Source organism: Ammospiza nelsoni, chromosome 7, assembly GCF_027579445.1.
Source record: "Ammospiza nelsoni isolate bAmmNel1 chromosome 7, bAmmNel1.pri, whole genome shotgun sequence".
NCBI lineage: Eukaryota > Metazoa > Chordata > Aves > Passeriformes > Passerellidae > Ammospiza > Ammospiza nelsoni.
The window spans coordinates 5,188,400-5,204,598 of NC_080639.1; the positions used below are offsets into that span (position 1 = coordinate 5,188,400).

Below are 16,199 nucleotides of genomic sequence, written 5' to 3' on the forward strand. Positions count from 1 at the left end.
ATGTATTACTTCATGTTATTGTTAGAAGAAAAGAAAATGATTTGTGAGGTTTGGAGTTTGTTTGGGTTTTAATAGATCTTTTTGAGAATGTGTAGCCACAGTCACCATAGCATTCACCTTCACTGACTAACAGATTTATCTAGTTCTCTCACCACCTGAGCTGCACAGGAATTCCCTCCCTCTCCCCCTCCACCACTGCCTCATCCAGAAGAAGATTTGGTTTGGAGCAAGTCCATTGAAGCAGAATCCATCTGCAGCAAGCACAGCAATCACTATCCAACAGTGTTAAGTGGTCTTCTGGAATTTTTTCTGGAAACATCTTTATGCTCCCCTCCCTGCCACCTTTCCCACCTGTAAAAATCCATGGACCAATCTGACTGGCATCTATAAACCCTTACTTCTCACACCTATAAAAAAATAATAATTAAAAAAATAAATGCTCCGTGTAGTACAAAGCATTGTTTATGACATTAAACAATAACATAATAGTTCCAGCGAAATTCTGTGCTCTTTGGCTGAAGTTTCTGGCTTCTGCCTGGGGCTCTCAGCTGTCCAGAGCAGAAACATGCTACAGTTCCCTATCTCCTACTGCACTTCACACACCAGAGGCCTGGTCTGGAAGAGATGTGTTAATATAACATCAACTAAGTAAATTTAGCCATTATTTTAAATTAATTTAGGTATTGTGTGGTCAGTGGTCATCTGGTAGACACATTATTACACACATGCACACACCAAATTGCTTTTTTGCTAATGACTCATTTGTTTTATTCCTGCCTGTTTCAAAAAAGCAATTAAGTTGAAAATGACCTTTTGAAGATTGTACTTGTGGACCAATCTTTTCATTTTTAATTACTTACTTTGGTTTAATTGTTACATTAGGAACTATTAAGAAAGCAGCCAGCTTCATAATCAATAATTTAATTAGAGTTTTAGGACCAAGAAGTCAATGCAAATGTTATTCTGCAGCCAGGCCTTTCCCAAAGCCTTTGAAAGAACTTTACTCCCATTTTGTTTCAAAGTGACATTGGCCACATGGAAATCAAACTCATTCTTACCGTAATATATCCTGCCCACACATTATGGATGGACACAGGCAGCTGGTAAGAAGTTCACATTCAGGTCAATCTTCTCTCTGCCCAGGCAGGAGCACAACCTGCTTCCCTCACTCCATTTCCCTCATTCTCATTTCACCCACCCCATGCTCCCCAGACCCCTTGCCAGGAGCCACACACTGCTTACTGGAACCCATGGCCAGACTTCCAATATGTTACATTTATCTATTTATAGCTCTCTAATTACTACTAATATTCAAAGATAAGCAGCAACAGATGAAATCTGCCTCAATGGGTGGTGAATTAACGCCCCCTTTCCCTCCAGCGCCTCTCTCTGCCTGCCCTTGCATGTTTGTAACCCAGCAGTGCAGGGAGCTGCCAGTGCAGTGGGAATTGCAGGGCCTGAGGTGTCCCTTTGTGATGGCAGAGCTGTGGATCACAGGGCTCCATCATTGCACACTGCCTTGCCCAGCAGCAGCTCCCACCAGCCATCAACCACCACCCATCACCCATTGTCACAGACATATATTATGAAAAATCCTTTTGCTGGGATTTTTCTCCTGAGAAGCTGAGAGGCCTCAGGAACAAAATGTAAACAATGATTATCTGCTGCTGTGGAATGCAACAGGTGGATCTGTGATTGGTCTCATGTGGTTGTTTTTAATTAATGGCCAATCACAATCAGCTGGCTCAGACTGTCTGGTCAGTCACAAGCCTTTGCTATCATTCTTTTCTATTCTTAGCCAGCCTTCTGATGAAATCCTTTCTTCTTTTCTTTTAGTATAGCTTTAATATAATATATATCATAAAATAATAAATCAGCCTTCTGAAACATGCCGTCAAGATTCTCGTCTCTTCTCTCGTCCTGAGACCCCTGTGAACACCACTACAACCCATCACCCACCATCCACCATCACCCACCACCCATCCTGGGCAGAGGAAAGCAGCACAGGAACGAGAGGGAGCCTTGAGCCACAGCAGAAGCTTTGCTAGAATGCCCTGAGCCCTGCAGGCTGCAGCAATGGAGGCAATCCATGTGCTGGGAGCTTTGGGATTGGGGCAGCAAACAGGGATTGCAGGACAGGCACTGCTATACCTTGCTAGGGATGGATCACAGGGCTGCTCACATCCTGGGAAAGGCAGGCATGTGAGAAGGAGCTCCAAGACCGCAAGTCTTTGACACTAAGTCAGAGCCAGGCTGGGCTGCACTGCAAGAAGCTCTGGAGGGTGCAGACTTTGGAGGAAACTCCTGCAGAGCTCCTGGGGAAACCATGACTGCACAGGAAGGAAAGCATCTGGCTGCAGAGGATCCTGGGGCTCTTGGAACTGGCTCACCACAGAATGGTCACAGCCTCAGGGCTGCCAGAGCTCAAGGAGCATTTGGATAATGCTTCAGGGACAGGGGGGATTGCTGGGGATGGTGCTGTGCAGGGCCAGGAGCTGGACTGGATGCTCCTTGTGGGTCCCTTCCAGCTCAGCAGATCCTGTGATTCTCCAGCAGCAGCTTAAATGACTGTGAATGTCATGATGGAAAGTGTTACTTTAATCTAACCTCACTGCCATTTATACATTTCACATGAATTGCAAGCCAACCTGGAGATTTAAGCTTTAACACACAGAACTGTCTTGTCCCCTCAAAGACTTCCCTTTGAAATTAAATATGCAGCTTTTCTGTGTTTTGGCAAAAAGGCAGAGGAAGGCAACTCATTAATGGCCTGAATTCCCACTGGCAACAGGACTCAGACATCCACTGGACAGAACTGGGCATATCAGTGAAAAGGAAAAGCTTAATAAAACAATTATAACCTTTTAAGGGCCACTAATTCACCTGGAGCTTTAGAATCATGGAATCACTTTGCTTGGAAAAGACCTTTAAGATCATCAAGTCCAGCTGTTGAGCTCTGCAGAAAAACCTGATTGATTCTAAAAGGTTTAGCCTGGTTTAAACATAGTCTAACAGGGAAAAAGCCTATGGGATGAGCTGATTATACAGTTTGTTAAACTGTTGATTAAATGGTATGATGTGGAAGAAAAGGTAAGGAAGGAAGGAAGAGGTAAGAAAGACATAGTTCCAGTGTGAGGGTGATCCTGGGGACAGCAGCCACACACAGTTTGAAGTGGTTTTCCTGCCTCCCAAAAAGAAAAAAAAACCTCACAGCAAATCCAGAATATTGGATATTTTCTTGCTTACATCTGGGTCAACTGATCAGAATTGCACTTATATGTTCATTATTGGAAATATTTTATTGCAATCTGCCTTTTTCAATGAAGCTGTTTTGAGATAAAGTCAAAATGAAGCATTTTAAAAACTACATTGACCAAATCAAACTTTTTTTCCCCAATTGTTTTTCATTATTGGAAAGAAATTTTGATTTTTTTTCCTCAGCCATACTTCTGGTTTTTAAAAAACTGGCACTAAGTCTCTAGGAAAGCATCCCAAACAGATTTAACATAAACCTTTTCAAGTTTTACTTTTGTCTTTTGTGATACTACTTCTGGGAGCAAACATAATCCGTATTCATAACTATTTGTTCTTGATTTCATATTTCACTGTGACTCAAATTCCTTTTCATGTGAAGACAGGGAGTTTTAAAATATGAACCCATTATTTACAAATGCACAGAATGAAGAACACAGAATTTTTTACACTTCATGCCGGGAACTGGACTTATCCTTGCACATCCCTTATTTACAGCAGCATAATTCAATTGCACTGGGAGATTTGGAGTTTGCATGGAAGAGCTCTTTGTCTCCAACACTGACAACTTCAATCTTTGACCTACTTTTGAAGAGGATTGATTTGGACCTTAAACTGCCTGTCAAAGGTTTTTTAAATGACCCATCCTGTCTATCCACTCAGCTCATGAATTCATTCCTCGGGAGTTCAAAAGGGTTCAAATAAAACTGACAAATCCAATACTCTGAGGAGATTCTGACTGATAATTTTGTGTCTAAGGTGTTTACTTGGGGATAAATCAACTGAAATAGGCTAAAAATTATAAAGACAACCAGATTGCTTTTCAAAATCACTCCCTTTTGCCTGCTTAATGCTTCTCTTGTACACTTGATCCTTAAATTCATTTTTCCTGAGGTTGCCTTGTGAATGACCATTTCAAAGGGACACAGCCAAAGAACCCCCCACCACAGATGGGCACAATCCCTGAAAAGATCTGGGTGTTCCTATATGTTTTAAGTCTACTGACAAAAATGTTCTGACAAAATCCATATGGAAAAGCAAAACATCTACAAACTAATTTATATTGCACTGGAAGAGAAAAAACTAAAATAGGATATGTAGGGGAATTACTAATTTGGAAATTGCTAAATAGTGATAAATAAACACTGGAAAGTAAGTGGTCTAAAAGATCATTTAATTAGAATAAAATAAATTTAAAAGGTTATCTAAGGAAATTAGAAGTTTGGAACAATTTCCCAGTTTAACCAAAAGTTAACCAGCTTTGAGCTGCCACAGGAACCCCAGCAAGGATGTCCCAGGCCAAAGACATCCCAGGATGGGAGAGGATGGGCAGTATTGGGAAGGAGAAGATTGCAAGGCTGCAGCTTAGATCAGCATCCTGTAATTATTCTACATCCACATGAAACACACAGGCAGCCAAGTGCTCACCATTAAAATGCTGCAGCACAGCTGGAAACCTCAGCCAACAGCTCAGAAACTGCCCTGTGCATGGATTTATTTATTCTCTGGTAGGACACAGAGTGAAAAGCCCTTAGAAATGGCCACTGTCCTCAAATGACCCACGTGCCTTCACCCAGAGCCCTTTTACCAAGGAAAAAATGCAAATGACCACTCCCAGATTCTTGGGGTTCATTCTACACAGATTTTGAGATCTCTGTGGGGCAAAATGCAAAGCCAGGGATGAACAGAACAGGACCTGGACTGTGACACTCCTCAGAACGTGCTGCTGGGGTTGCTGAGTGCTGCTGCTTGCCCTCCCAGGTGGGACATTCATTTGGGTTTCCCTGCTTTTTCCCACAGAGCTAATTATGTGGGAACTCAATCAAACTCAGCCAATGCTCAAGAGCCATTAGCACACCATGATAAGCAGACACTGGAGCACAGAAGCTGCAATTTATTAACTACTGCTCTAAAAAGGGCTGTGCCTAAGAAGTTCTTTTATTTTAGAGTATTACCCTAGAGAAGCCCCCAGCAGCCTCTTGCTCTTTGCCCTGACTATTCCTTCCCAATGAACTCCTGTGGGTGTGGTGCAGCCCCAGAGCCCCAGCCTGCCCTGCTGGATGAAGTGTGGTGCACCAACTCAGGAACTATTCCCAGGGGCTCAGAGATCCAATTTCTCCACAGCCATGCACAGATATCCCTGCAGGAGCCCAAAGGAGGTTCTGCCTGCATTCCCAGGAGGGGAAACTGCAGGAGCCTCTGAGGAGGAGAATAGCCTGAGCTGCGTTTTTATTGGGAAATTCTTGCTGCTGTTCAGGCATGATTTTTGGGCAATTTCATTCTGTTTTTGTTTTTTTTTCTTTTTCCTATGAGATTGGTGCCTGCATTATTCATCAAGGACCACACTACCTTGCAACTTCTAACTTTTGGTTCTGCTGTTCAGCCCACAAATTACTGACAAGGACACAATTTGATGTGCAGAGCCAGAACTGGCATCTGGTCACTGTGCTGCCTTAGTCATCTTTGACACAAATAGAAAAAAGTTGACATCCTTGATGTCTTCCTCCCTGAGTATCAGAGGTATTAGCTTGATAGTGGGGTAGGAATGGGATCCTTTTATTTGTGTTATGCAGCAATTTTCTGCAAACAGAATGCAGATAAACCACTGAGCTGCACCGCATAAAGGAATATATCCTGGGTAACTAAAATATTAAACTTGAGTACCAGTGAGCAGTAGAGACCAAAATGGACACGAATTATCAAACAATATCTCAAATGCTTGTTATTTCATAAAATGGAATAGAAATAGAGCATTGTATGAGTGTGACTTTTTACAGAGCTCTGTGTGTGCTGAACTTTGTTCCCAAGAACAGTGTCACTGATGTAAATGGGCCTCTGTCCTGCTAAGGACACACAGAATTCTTCCCAAATCCTCATTGGACACATTCCTCAGGGCATTACTACTGAAAGCTGCCTTTTAAATGACAGTCTCTCCACAATGTTTTCAAAATTGAAATATCCAGTTATAAAACCTGACATTTCAAAAATCAGAAAGCACATGAGATAGTTACTAAATCAATAAGTTTCAAACATGTAGAATGAAAAATGAGTATGTTTTTTCTTCCCTTCTATTTAATTATTTAAGTGTATAAATATTTGGTATCTCATCTGTCTGAGAAAAGGCTCAAATGGTGTTGGGACAAATGTGAGTGGTCCCACGAAATGGCTCCTGAGGCTGTGGGAGATGCAGAGGAGTGGCAGGAATTAACCCAGGCAGGGGACCTTGGACTCAGGGGAGGTCAGGGGCTCTTCTGCACCTCTCCCATTCATCACTGGACACACTTAGCAATTCATGAGTGGAGATGCCTTCCCTGATGTGTCAGCGAGGAATTGTTCTGGTGAAAAGCCAGACCACGCTTGTCTTTCTATGAAACTGGCACCAAGAGGAATAAATTCTGCAGCTTATCTTGGCATCAGAGCCATCAGCTTCTCTGGCAAGAAATTCCCACCAGAGAGCTGCAGCCTGGGTCTCCACATCTGATCTACTGCCTGTCTGGCACAGCACAAGCGTGGTTGCTGCCCAAATCCAACACCAAAGCTGTAATTCTCCCTCAGTGTCTGGAAAGAGCCACAAGTGCAATTCATCTTCCTCTGTTCTCACTTTCCTATAGGCAACATAGCCCTTAGGTTTAAAATTAGAGTCAATGTGATGAAGATTTTTTTAAACCACTGGATGGATCTTACTTTGTTATCCAGAAAAAGAAAAAAAAAGAGGAAAAGTAACACCCTGCATTTCCAAAGTCTGCAGGCTTTAGTATCTTAGTAATTACAAAGATTTATGTTCCACCCTGCCCCAAATCCAGAGCTCATTGTCCATTCAACTTACACTGCTCTGACTTACAGCTCTCTGTATCCATTATCTTTAATAATAAAGAGCTGACTGCACTTAATGATGGGAGAGCAAGATGTGATTAGCAATAGGAATCTGATTTATGAGCAAACAAACCCGAGCGTGGTTTTCATGTTTCATTAAAAGTATCTTAAATGTACTCCTTACTGCTAATTGAGCTCACAGAGATGAGAAAATACTCTATTCCCAATTAATGGGACAAAATAATTCATCTTCTTTCTGGAGGGAACATTTAATGTCATTCAGCATTTAGAGGGAGGTGGCATCTTGACAGGGATTTTACCACCTCAAGTGAGGTTTCACTGTGAGCGTTTATCCTAAACTTGCAAGATTTCCCACTGGACATGAAAAAAATTAAACAGCATAAATACACCACAAAATGCCATATACAGCATTTTCTTTTCACAAAAGTCTTTCCTATCTTAGCTAAATTACCCGAAGCTGAAAAACAATATTGGTGAGCAAATAGAGAGCCTTTTTCCTTATGTTTGTCAAAGGAAAACTCCTTGATGACTCTGTTAATTTGCTACAAGCAGGAGATTACTGAGATATTTGCAAGATAAAGTTCCTTGCAGGATTTATTGAAAACAAAACAAAGCAGAAATCTATTTTTCCATTAAGCATTTCACTTTTGTTTGTATTGCAGTAATTTTTTCCTCTTTTTGAATTATTCATATTTGGATATCAAATATTCCTACAAACCAATGCATTTAGGAATAATGAGTCCTGACTAGTTTCATTTTAACTCATTGTGCTTTCTGACCAGGATTATTATTATTATTATTATTATTAAATGACCTTCTATTCAGTCTGTTTCTATAATCCATAAATAGAAATTGCCTAATGAGCATCTCAAGTATTCCAGTGTCATTTCCACGGTAGTTTTTCCTACCCTGTGTTTGTATAGCTCTGATGACAACACCATTTAATCCACAGCAACAGCTCTGCCTGCTTCCTCTCAAATCCCTTCCATGAATATAACCTTCTGCATTTGAGGCTGGAATCTTGTACCTTTACACTGAGTGGCTGTAACATCGACTGAAGAATTAATTTGAGAACTTCAAAAGTTACTCCATACCACAGAAACAGCAATAATTATTAGATTTTTCTGATGAAAGAGGAAAAAAATTTCTTTTGCCTTGTTCTCATGCTCTACTTGAACAGGATTTGCATATTTGGTTTGCAAAGCAGCAGGGACAAATACACTCTCTAGTGTATTCAACCCATTTTTACCACCCTTTCCAAAGAAAGAAGATAGAGAAGAACAAAGGAGGACATGCAGAGTTTCTCTCACCACCTGCAGTGATATAATATGGAGAAAACAGTGTATGTTCCATAAGGAATCAGCAGAGTTCTGGAGGAGGAGAGGCAGATTCCTTCTAGAGGAAGTGTTACATGGGGACATTTTTGGTCAGAAGATAACAAGTGTATTAGTGAATATTTTACTGGCACATTGCCCTCACTTTCTATTTTGATTTCACACTGGGTATTATTTTTCTCATGTCACACACATCATGACATCCTGAATTCAGGGAAGACCAAGGCAAAGCCTGCCTACCTTTCTGACATCCCAGAGAGACAAGGTCTTGTCAGCAGAGCTGGTGACAACGGTGCTGGAGAAGGGCAGGAACTCGATGCTGTTGACTGAGTCCTTGTGGCCACGCAGGGTGTACCTGCACCTCTCACTGCAAGAGAAGAAAACAGGAATGCAGCACCCTCCCCTCATGGTAATATCATCAACAGACAGCTTTAGGTGAATGAAGAATACATTTTGTGCATCTCTGGAAAAATGAGCACGGACAATGATTCCTCACCCAAACACTGCACCACAGAGACAGCTACAAACCCCAACCCACTGGTGTTTGTTTCCCAGTAAGGAAGGCTGGAGCAGGAAGGCATAAAGAAATGAGAAGTGGGTTTGAAAAGATTGAATCCTAAGGAGGAACAATGAAAGCATGACTTTGTGTTCCCTGGGTGGATCCTCAAAAAACCTTGTTGATGCAGAATTGAAAGGGAATGTGGATGAAAAGGCAGGGTGGAGACAGCAGAGTTTCCTTTATACAGACATGAAATTCCTTGTTTTCAAAAGGTCTGAGAGATCTATTGGACTGTGCCCACATGCCCTCTGAAGAAAGCCAGTGAGTACTGGCAACCTGGTTTTCCTCTCAAGGTCTGCACAAAGGCTTAGAAAAAGCAAGTGGTGCCTGGGAGCTCTTTACTGAGGGTAAAGTCTTGTCCCTGTGGACACCCCAAACCCCTTTTCCCTGAAGGAGAAGTCTCTGGCTATGGATGAACCACTCCAGTGGCCACTGTAAGCTCCAAGTTCTTAAGGCAAAGGTGAGGGAACAGATGTGCACCCCAAGAATTGAGGTGTCCATCATGAACTGACAGCTCAGATGGAATTAGCTGTGAAGTGGTTCTGAAAGTTCTTTCAAGGCTGAAGACACCCAGTCACTGCACCTTCTCCCAGCTGAGCAGTAACACCCTAGAGCTTTTGGGCTGCCTTTCTTACCTCCTTGCTTGGTTTTCTTTGAATGAATTGATTTCTGGGACAACACTGCTGGTCCTTCTCAACTGAGGGGATGGACCTGATACAGATGGAACCCCAGACAGGAAGCTTTTCCCATTGTAGGAAACATTGTGGACACAACCACAATGACACTGCTGTGGAGAATCAGTTCTCTCACCAAACAGCCTGACCTTGGGTGCACAGCTGTAATCCCATGAAAGCTTTTTGGGTTTTGCTTTGCCTTCTGTATGTACACCAGAGCAGAACATTCCTTAAACTGGAGGTGTGGAGAGCCTGGTTCAAACATGGCTTAAGGAAAGAGGCCATGAAGGTATACAGCTGATGGAAAAGTAAAAGGCAGCTGTAAAGCAGCAGTTCCCAGGCCTGATTTTGTAAATAACTAGGTTCTCAGGCACCTTTTCTATAAACAGCAGGATTCTCAGACAGTCTTCTCATAACAGTCCTTGGCTGCTCGGGGAGCAGATATGAAGGTTTTGAGAACTTTTCATATCACAGTGAGAACACTAATTTTGGTTTCAATAAACAACCACGGGTATTGTAAACAAAAGGAGGGGTTAGAGTTTTCTCTGTAACCTATCGTGAGCTCGGATTTTGCAATATGCATGAAGTTAATTAACACTATTATAAAGGGTGACTGATTTGATCAATAAATCAGAGTCGATGCTGATCAACAACAAGATGGGTCGTCTCCCTTCGCTTTCAACATGGAGGTGAAGACAAGAGAAGGAAGAGCCCAAGGGTGCCCCATCCAGACAACACAGAAGGTGACAGACAAATCTGGGATTACTTAAACTCAGCAGACTGGCAAAGGTTTAACTCCTTCAGGAGAGTGTCAAGAGGGGGGATGATTGAAATAATCCAGGATCCATCACTCATTATTAAACAAGGGCATCACTCTGTGATTTCTTCAGATATATGTAAAACTTAAATGTGCAGTATTTGTATTGTTATATCCTGTGAAAACACACAGGTAGGGGAGCATAGTGTAGAAAAAACTAATCAATGTAAACTCAGTAGCAGCTCTATCCTCTTTGTTCAGCTGAGTAAAAAATAGTATGAAAAAATAAAAGCCAACAACTCATCATAAATTACTGCAGCTTTCAGCAAGAGCTCAGAATTTTATTCCCTGCTCATGTGATTCTGACAGTAGAAACACACCTCCCTGGAACTGGCTGCTGAATATATCACTGAGGCTTGCAAATTAGATTTCTGGGTGGCTCCTAACAGAGAAATTTCTTACAATATTTATTAAGGAAGCTGTCAGCAGGGGGGAATTAAAGATGTGATTTTTCTGCCTTTATTTTTCCCTGCCTGTGTGTCCCCAGAAGGCTTTCAGAGCTCTTGCCAGTTCTGTACCACCAGCACAGGAGATCAGTGTCTGCAGTGAGAGCCAGGAGAGTTGCAAGGTTGGGACGGACACTGCCCTGAGCACTGATCTAACCCAGGGACTCCTCTGATCTGTTTAGTGCTTTTCCATGTGCCACTCTGGAATGATATCCTGTGCTGAACACCAAGCCTGTCCCCACAAAGGCAGAGCAGAAGGGAAATAAGTAGCTTCTGAGGAGAAATATTATCCAGGAAATAGATTTCAAAGAAATATTAGATTCCACTGGTATCATTTTACAGAATCTATGTTTTTCTATTATTGATAATACATTATATCACCCAGTGTTATCTGTTATATAGACTACATGTATTATTTTGTCACAAGGACTCATTTTAAACTAGACATAAAGTGCTTGGCTGTTAGAACTCAGTGCACAAGGTATCTGATATTCATGATCACTTGATATACGACAGTAAAATAACTTCAGTAAAATAATTCTTTTGTTTCACAGTCTCGTGGCAATGTTTTACACCACAGATATGCCTTTTCCTTCTCAGATCTTACACTTTATTTGTGCCTAAGAATGCCATTTTTTAAAGGTGTCCAATCATTTCCAACTAGCACGTTCCAATGTAAAGGCTCTGAGCTGCTGAACAGTTTCTGACAAGGAAAATCCTGCTGCATTTTTTTTGTGGGCACTTTGCATTTTTGAAAACACAGACAGCTTTCCATACCACAGTGTGAGAGTGGTTCCATTAGAAGAAAGGGAACTACTTCCAATTTTCCTGTAATAACAAGGTGTGTCTATGCTCTCCTCAAAGGCTGGAGAAGAATAACTCCAACCTGCTTGACTGGGCTTGGGATGAAAGAATACAGGAAAGGGAGGCATTTAAAGGAAAAATAAGATATTTTTTCAGGCACTGATGTAAGATCTGGACTGTCCCAGGCAGACAGGCTGCAAGAACAGGCTTGTGAGCGATTAATTAGGTGCCAAAGCAGGAAGGCCCATTCAGAATCCCTTAGCAAGGTGAAAATGGACTGGTGATGTGATGGACCATGACAGCAGCAGAAGGGAAGGAAATGATTTGCACTTTTCCATCAGGAACACAAACACCCAGCCCTGATGCAGCCTCTCACCTTCCCACTTCCCTATCACTGCACTCTGATGAGCTCTGGCTCTTGAGATCTCATTTACCACTCTGATAACTGACTTACTGAATATTTTTGAGAACCTTTCCCCAATGCTATATAAAATAAATTCATCTTTCATATGTCCAGCTGAGACATAATTTCAGCAAGATTGTCTTGTACCAGCTATCTTCTGGTCAGAAAGGGCAACAATTTATCTAGATGTTCTTTTTCCACAAAAAAAAAGAGAAGTTGATATGAAGGTTAGAGCACCACCCCATTTTTTCCTGGAAGCTCATGTTTCTATTCAATGGAACAAGTTTATCTACATTACAATAAATCTGCAGTGTTTTTTCATGGAAGCTCATGTTTCTATCCAAAGGAACAAGTTTATCCACATTAGAATAAACCTGTAGTGTTTTTTTCATGGAAGCTCATGTTTCTATCCAAAGGAACAAATTTATCCACATTAGAATAAACCTGTAGTGTTTCTTTCATGGAAGCTCATGTTTCTATCCAATGGAATATTAGAATAAACCTGTAGTGTTTTTTCATGGAAGCTCATGTTTCTATCCAATAGTTTATCCACATTAGAATAAATCTGTAGTGTTTTTTCATGGAAGCTCATGTTTCTATCCAATAGTTTATCCACATTAGAATAAATCTGTAGTGTTTTTTCATGGAAGCTCATGTTTCTATCCAATGGCACAAATTTATCTACTTTAAAATAAACCTGTAGCTACTTGCACTGGGTATTTTTCTCATTGTGAACACAGAGCCTCATGGATATAAGCCTCACAACCTCTGAACATCCTTGTTCAGAAGGCAGAGGGGATCATGTATGAACAGAAGGTTAAACACTTGCACAAATCTTGATGCCTCAAGAGGTTCCCAATAAATGATGTCACAAGATAAATGCTGCTCAGTAGTTTAGTATTTTGCAGATTGCATGCTAAAACATCACTCAGACACCACTCCAACCTTCATCCTTCCCCTGCGTTAGTACAGGACTAATTATGTTCAATGTTTTCTTTTTATCTGCAGCCAATTCCTCTCCCTTAAATCCAGGTGAGATAATAATGTCCATCAATAAATCAGCCCTCATTCTACCTCACCAGGTTTGGATATTTTTTAAGAGTTTCAAAAAAACATGGACAGATACTAATCCAGAAGCACATCTATGCCAGGAATGTTGGCTTCAATTAACCATACCAATATTGATATAATTAACTCAACACATTGGAAAGATTTCATTTCTAGAGACTTCTCTTCTGAAAATCACATTCCAGAATGGTTCATTCAAATTCCAAAGGGCTTTCAGTACAAACTGCATTGAAAACAGAAGATATGAAAGATTTTCACTTACATAAGACTTCAGTGAATATTCCCAGGCTCTGCACAAATGTAAAACAGCCAAAAAATGCACCAGTCAGATATTCCAGAGACTGTGCAGTAATTGAAAGGGAAGACAGGCAGTGGGTAGATTCCTCTTGCCCTGCATAGTTTCCCAGTAAAATTCAGGAAGAACAAAGCAGTGCCCAGCCTGCCCTGACTGCCAGCCATGCAGCAAACCCCAGCCATGAGGCACACAATGTGTGGCCAACTCTTCTGCTACTTTAGTGTTTAAAAAACACCCCATGCATGCTGTCATTCCTACAGAATTAGGATTTTTTCCCTGTTTCTTGGCTTTTTTTCTTTTTTTTTTAAGGTTTCTATGCTCAGCTCTATTTGGAAAAATTGGGGGAGTGGAAGGTGATACCATTTCAGTGAGTACTTAGGAAGTCATCATTACTTATTTTATTTCTGTGCCATATTGAGCCTCAGTTCAAGCATGGTAATTAAAACTACCTATACAGCCAATGAAAATTAATGAGATTTTGAGCTTGTTCTTTGGAGTCAGTGCCTCTCCCACACACCTTTTTCCATGCCTTCAGAAGAATTCATTAAATAACGAATTCCCAAACGGGAACTCCCAAACTGTACTATCTTTCCCTAAAACTGCTGTCCCAAATGGAGCAAACACTAACCTAAACTCTCTCTCATGTCTATTGAGAAACATTTTTCTGTGTGAGCTGCAATCACAATTTTCAGGGCAAGTTACACCAGAAAGTCTCCTGCTGTGAAGGTGGACACAGCATTTCTGTGGTGGGTAAAAACACACCACAACCAGCCTCCAGTGCTCCTACTGGGCTGTAATTGGAACAGTCAAAAGGAGAATCTTTCTAACAAAACCTAACCCTATCACTTTCTCATAGTATGGCTCTATCTCCAAAATTTGTTTACATTTGGCATAGAACTTTCCCAGCCAAGATCAATGGCCAAGGATAGCAAATGGGCTGGCTTAAGACATTAAAATGCCAGTTTGGTTTATGCTGTTATAAATGCATCCTATCATGTCTTTACATTTTATGACCTCTATTTTATTTCTAGGTAGCTTCACATATGACACATCCAATTATTCATGTCAAGAATGTAAAACTACCAGTATTTCAGTAAAAAGTGCCTGCCATCATTTATGACAGTGATTTTTTTTTTTTTTTACCCATTATTTCACTAAATGTAACACATTTTCTGAGACATTGACATGTGAGGACACTTACTCTAGAAAGTACATTTGTCTCTGAAAAAATACATAAAAGTAGGATGCTGTCAATATGAAACACTTTGTTTGATTATTACTTCTATTGAAGAAAATGGAACTCTCTTCCAATTGTGAACATTCATTTGTGCTCTCTCTCAAACCAGCGTTTGACACTTGGAAAATGCAGTGCTAAAGGAGACATTACTGCAGCTTCTGTGACAATGCAAACATTTCTCCTCCAGTATTTAGAAACATTTAGAAAGAAAATACAAATTTAAATCTTCTCTGTGTAATTTATTTTAATATTTAGCACCTGTGGAACGTTTTAATCTCTGAGTGCTTTGCAAAACAAGGAGCAATCCCCTGATTTAAACAAAGCTCCGAGTCAGGCTTTCCCTGGTAAGGATCAGTTTGAAGCGCTACTCCTGAGTTTCTCAATCTGGTGAAATCTGGTGTCAGATAATTTTAATTTTTGCACTTTTTAGGTTCACATTGAGCAGAAGCAGGATTCAGCATTAAACCCATCAGGGGCTGAACCACACAGGCACTGTGAGCTGTCCCAGTCCCGCTGGAAGCAGCACAAGCTCTGCCACTGATGGCAGGAGGAGCAGGATGAGATCCAGCTCTGTCACCACAGGAGCCTGACAGCTCACACTTTGCTCTGGTGCACAGGAAATTGAGCATGTAAAAGGAAACTGATCTCTGAAGGGGGATGGACTTCACTGGTTAGTGCAAGGGTGTGATTCTCCCCCTTCCTCTGTCCTTATCTTCCTCCTTCTACCAAAAGCAAAGAAAAGTTCCCCAGCTGGGAAGGCTTAGCCAAGGAAGAAAGAACCCCAGACATGACACATATGTTTCATTAGTGTCTTCTAGGCATATAAACAAACATTCCTCATCTGACTCAGCACCTTTCTAAGTCCGCTGTAAAATCCTGTAACATCCTTTTCTCAGACCTCCTTGTGAACAGTTGTACTGTTAAAACACAGAGCCTCTGAACTGGATCAAATTGTGTCCTTCCACTGACAGGACATAAGTCAATGTCAACAGTTACATTTTTCACTTGTTTGGTAAGTTTTGAAAACCTGCAGCAGTTTATTTTTGAGAGTGCAGATTTCCTCTCTGAGATCAAGCAAGACTCTTTTCCCCTCCCTTTTCAGGAGCTGAACCGAGCACGGCAGCTTTCCTTAAACACCAGTTAGCAAAGACTCAACTCTGACCAGCTCTGCTGCAGCTCCTGCTGAAAACTGCAATAAAAGCACCAGGATTTAGTAGCTGAAGAGATTCCACCTGCTGCAAGAGGGAACTGCAGTCCCAACCTTCCTCTGGCCCTGCTGGGGGAAGGAACACGCTGGGCTTTGTGCTCACACAGGATGCACCTACACCTCCAGGTACCCTCCAGTCTGCTTCAAAATTGTCTCACACTTATTGGGAGCCCCCACTTTTAGCAAAACTCCAAGAGAAGGCTGAAGGGAAGTGCCTGAACATGATGGTCCTTAAATGTGGGTATCATTGAGCACACCTTGTGCTCCCA

At 41.4% G+C, this 16,199-nt stretch overlaps 1 protein-coding gene across 2 annotated transcripts in view; it reads right to left on the reverse strand.

Annotated features, from left to right (window-relative positions):
- The window catches only part of SPAG16 (sperm associated antigen 16), a 375,678-nt gene that overhangs the window by 145,441 nt on the left and 214,038 nt on the right, over window positions 1–16,199 (reverse strand). For both annotated transcript variants that reach the window (XM_059476201.1, XM_059476200.1), the window contains exon 13: window positions 8,661–8,787. In XM_059476201.1, the coding sequence (XP_059332184.1) occupies window positions 8,661–8,787 (127 nt within the window). The remainder of the gene's footprint in view (window positions 1–8,660; window positions 8,788–16,199) is intronic.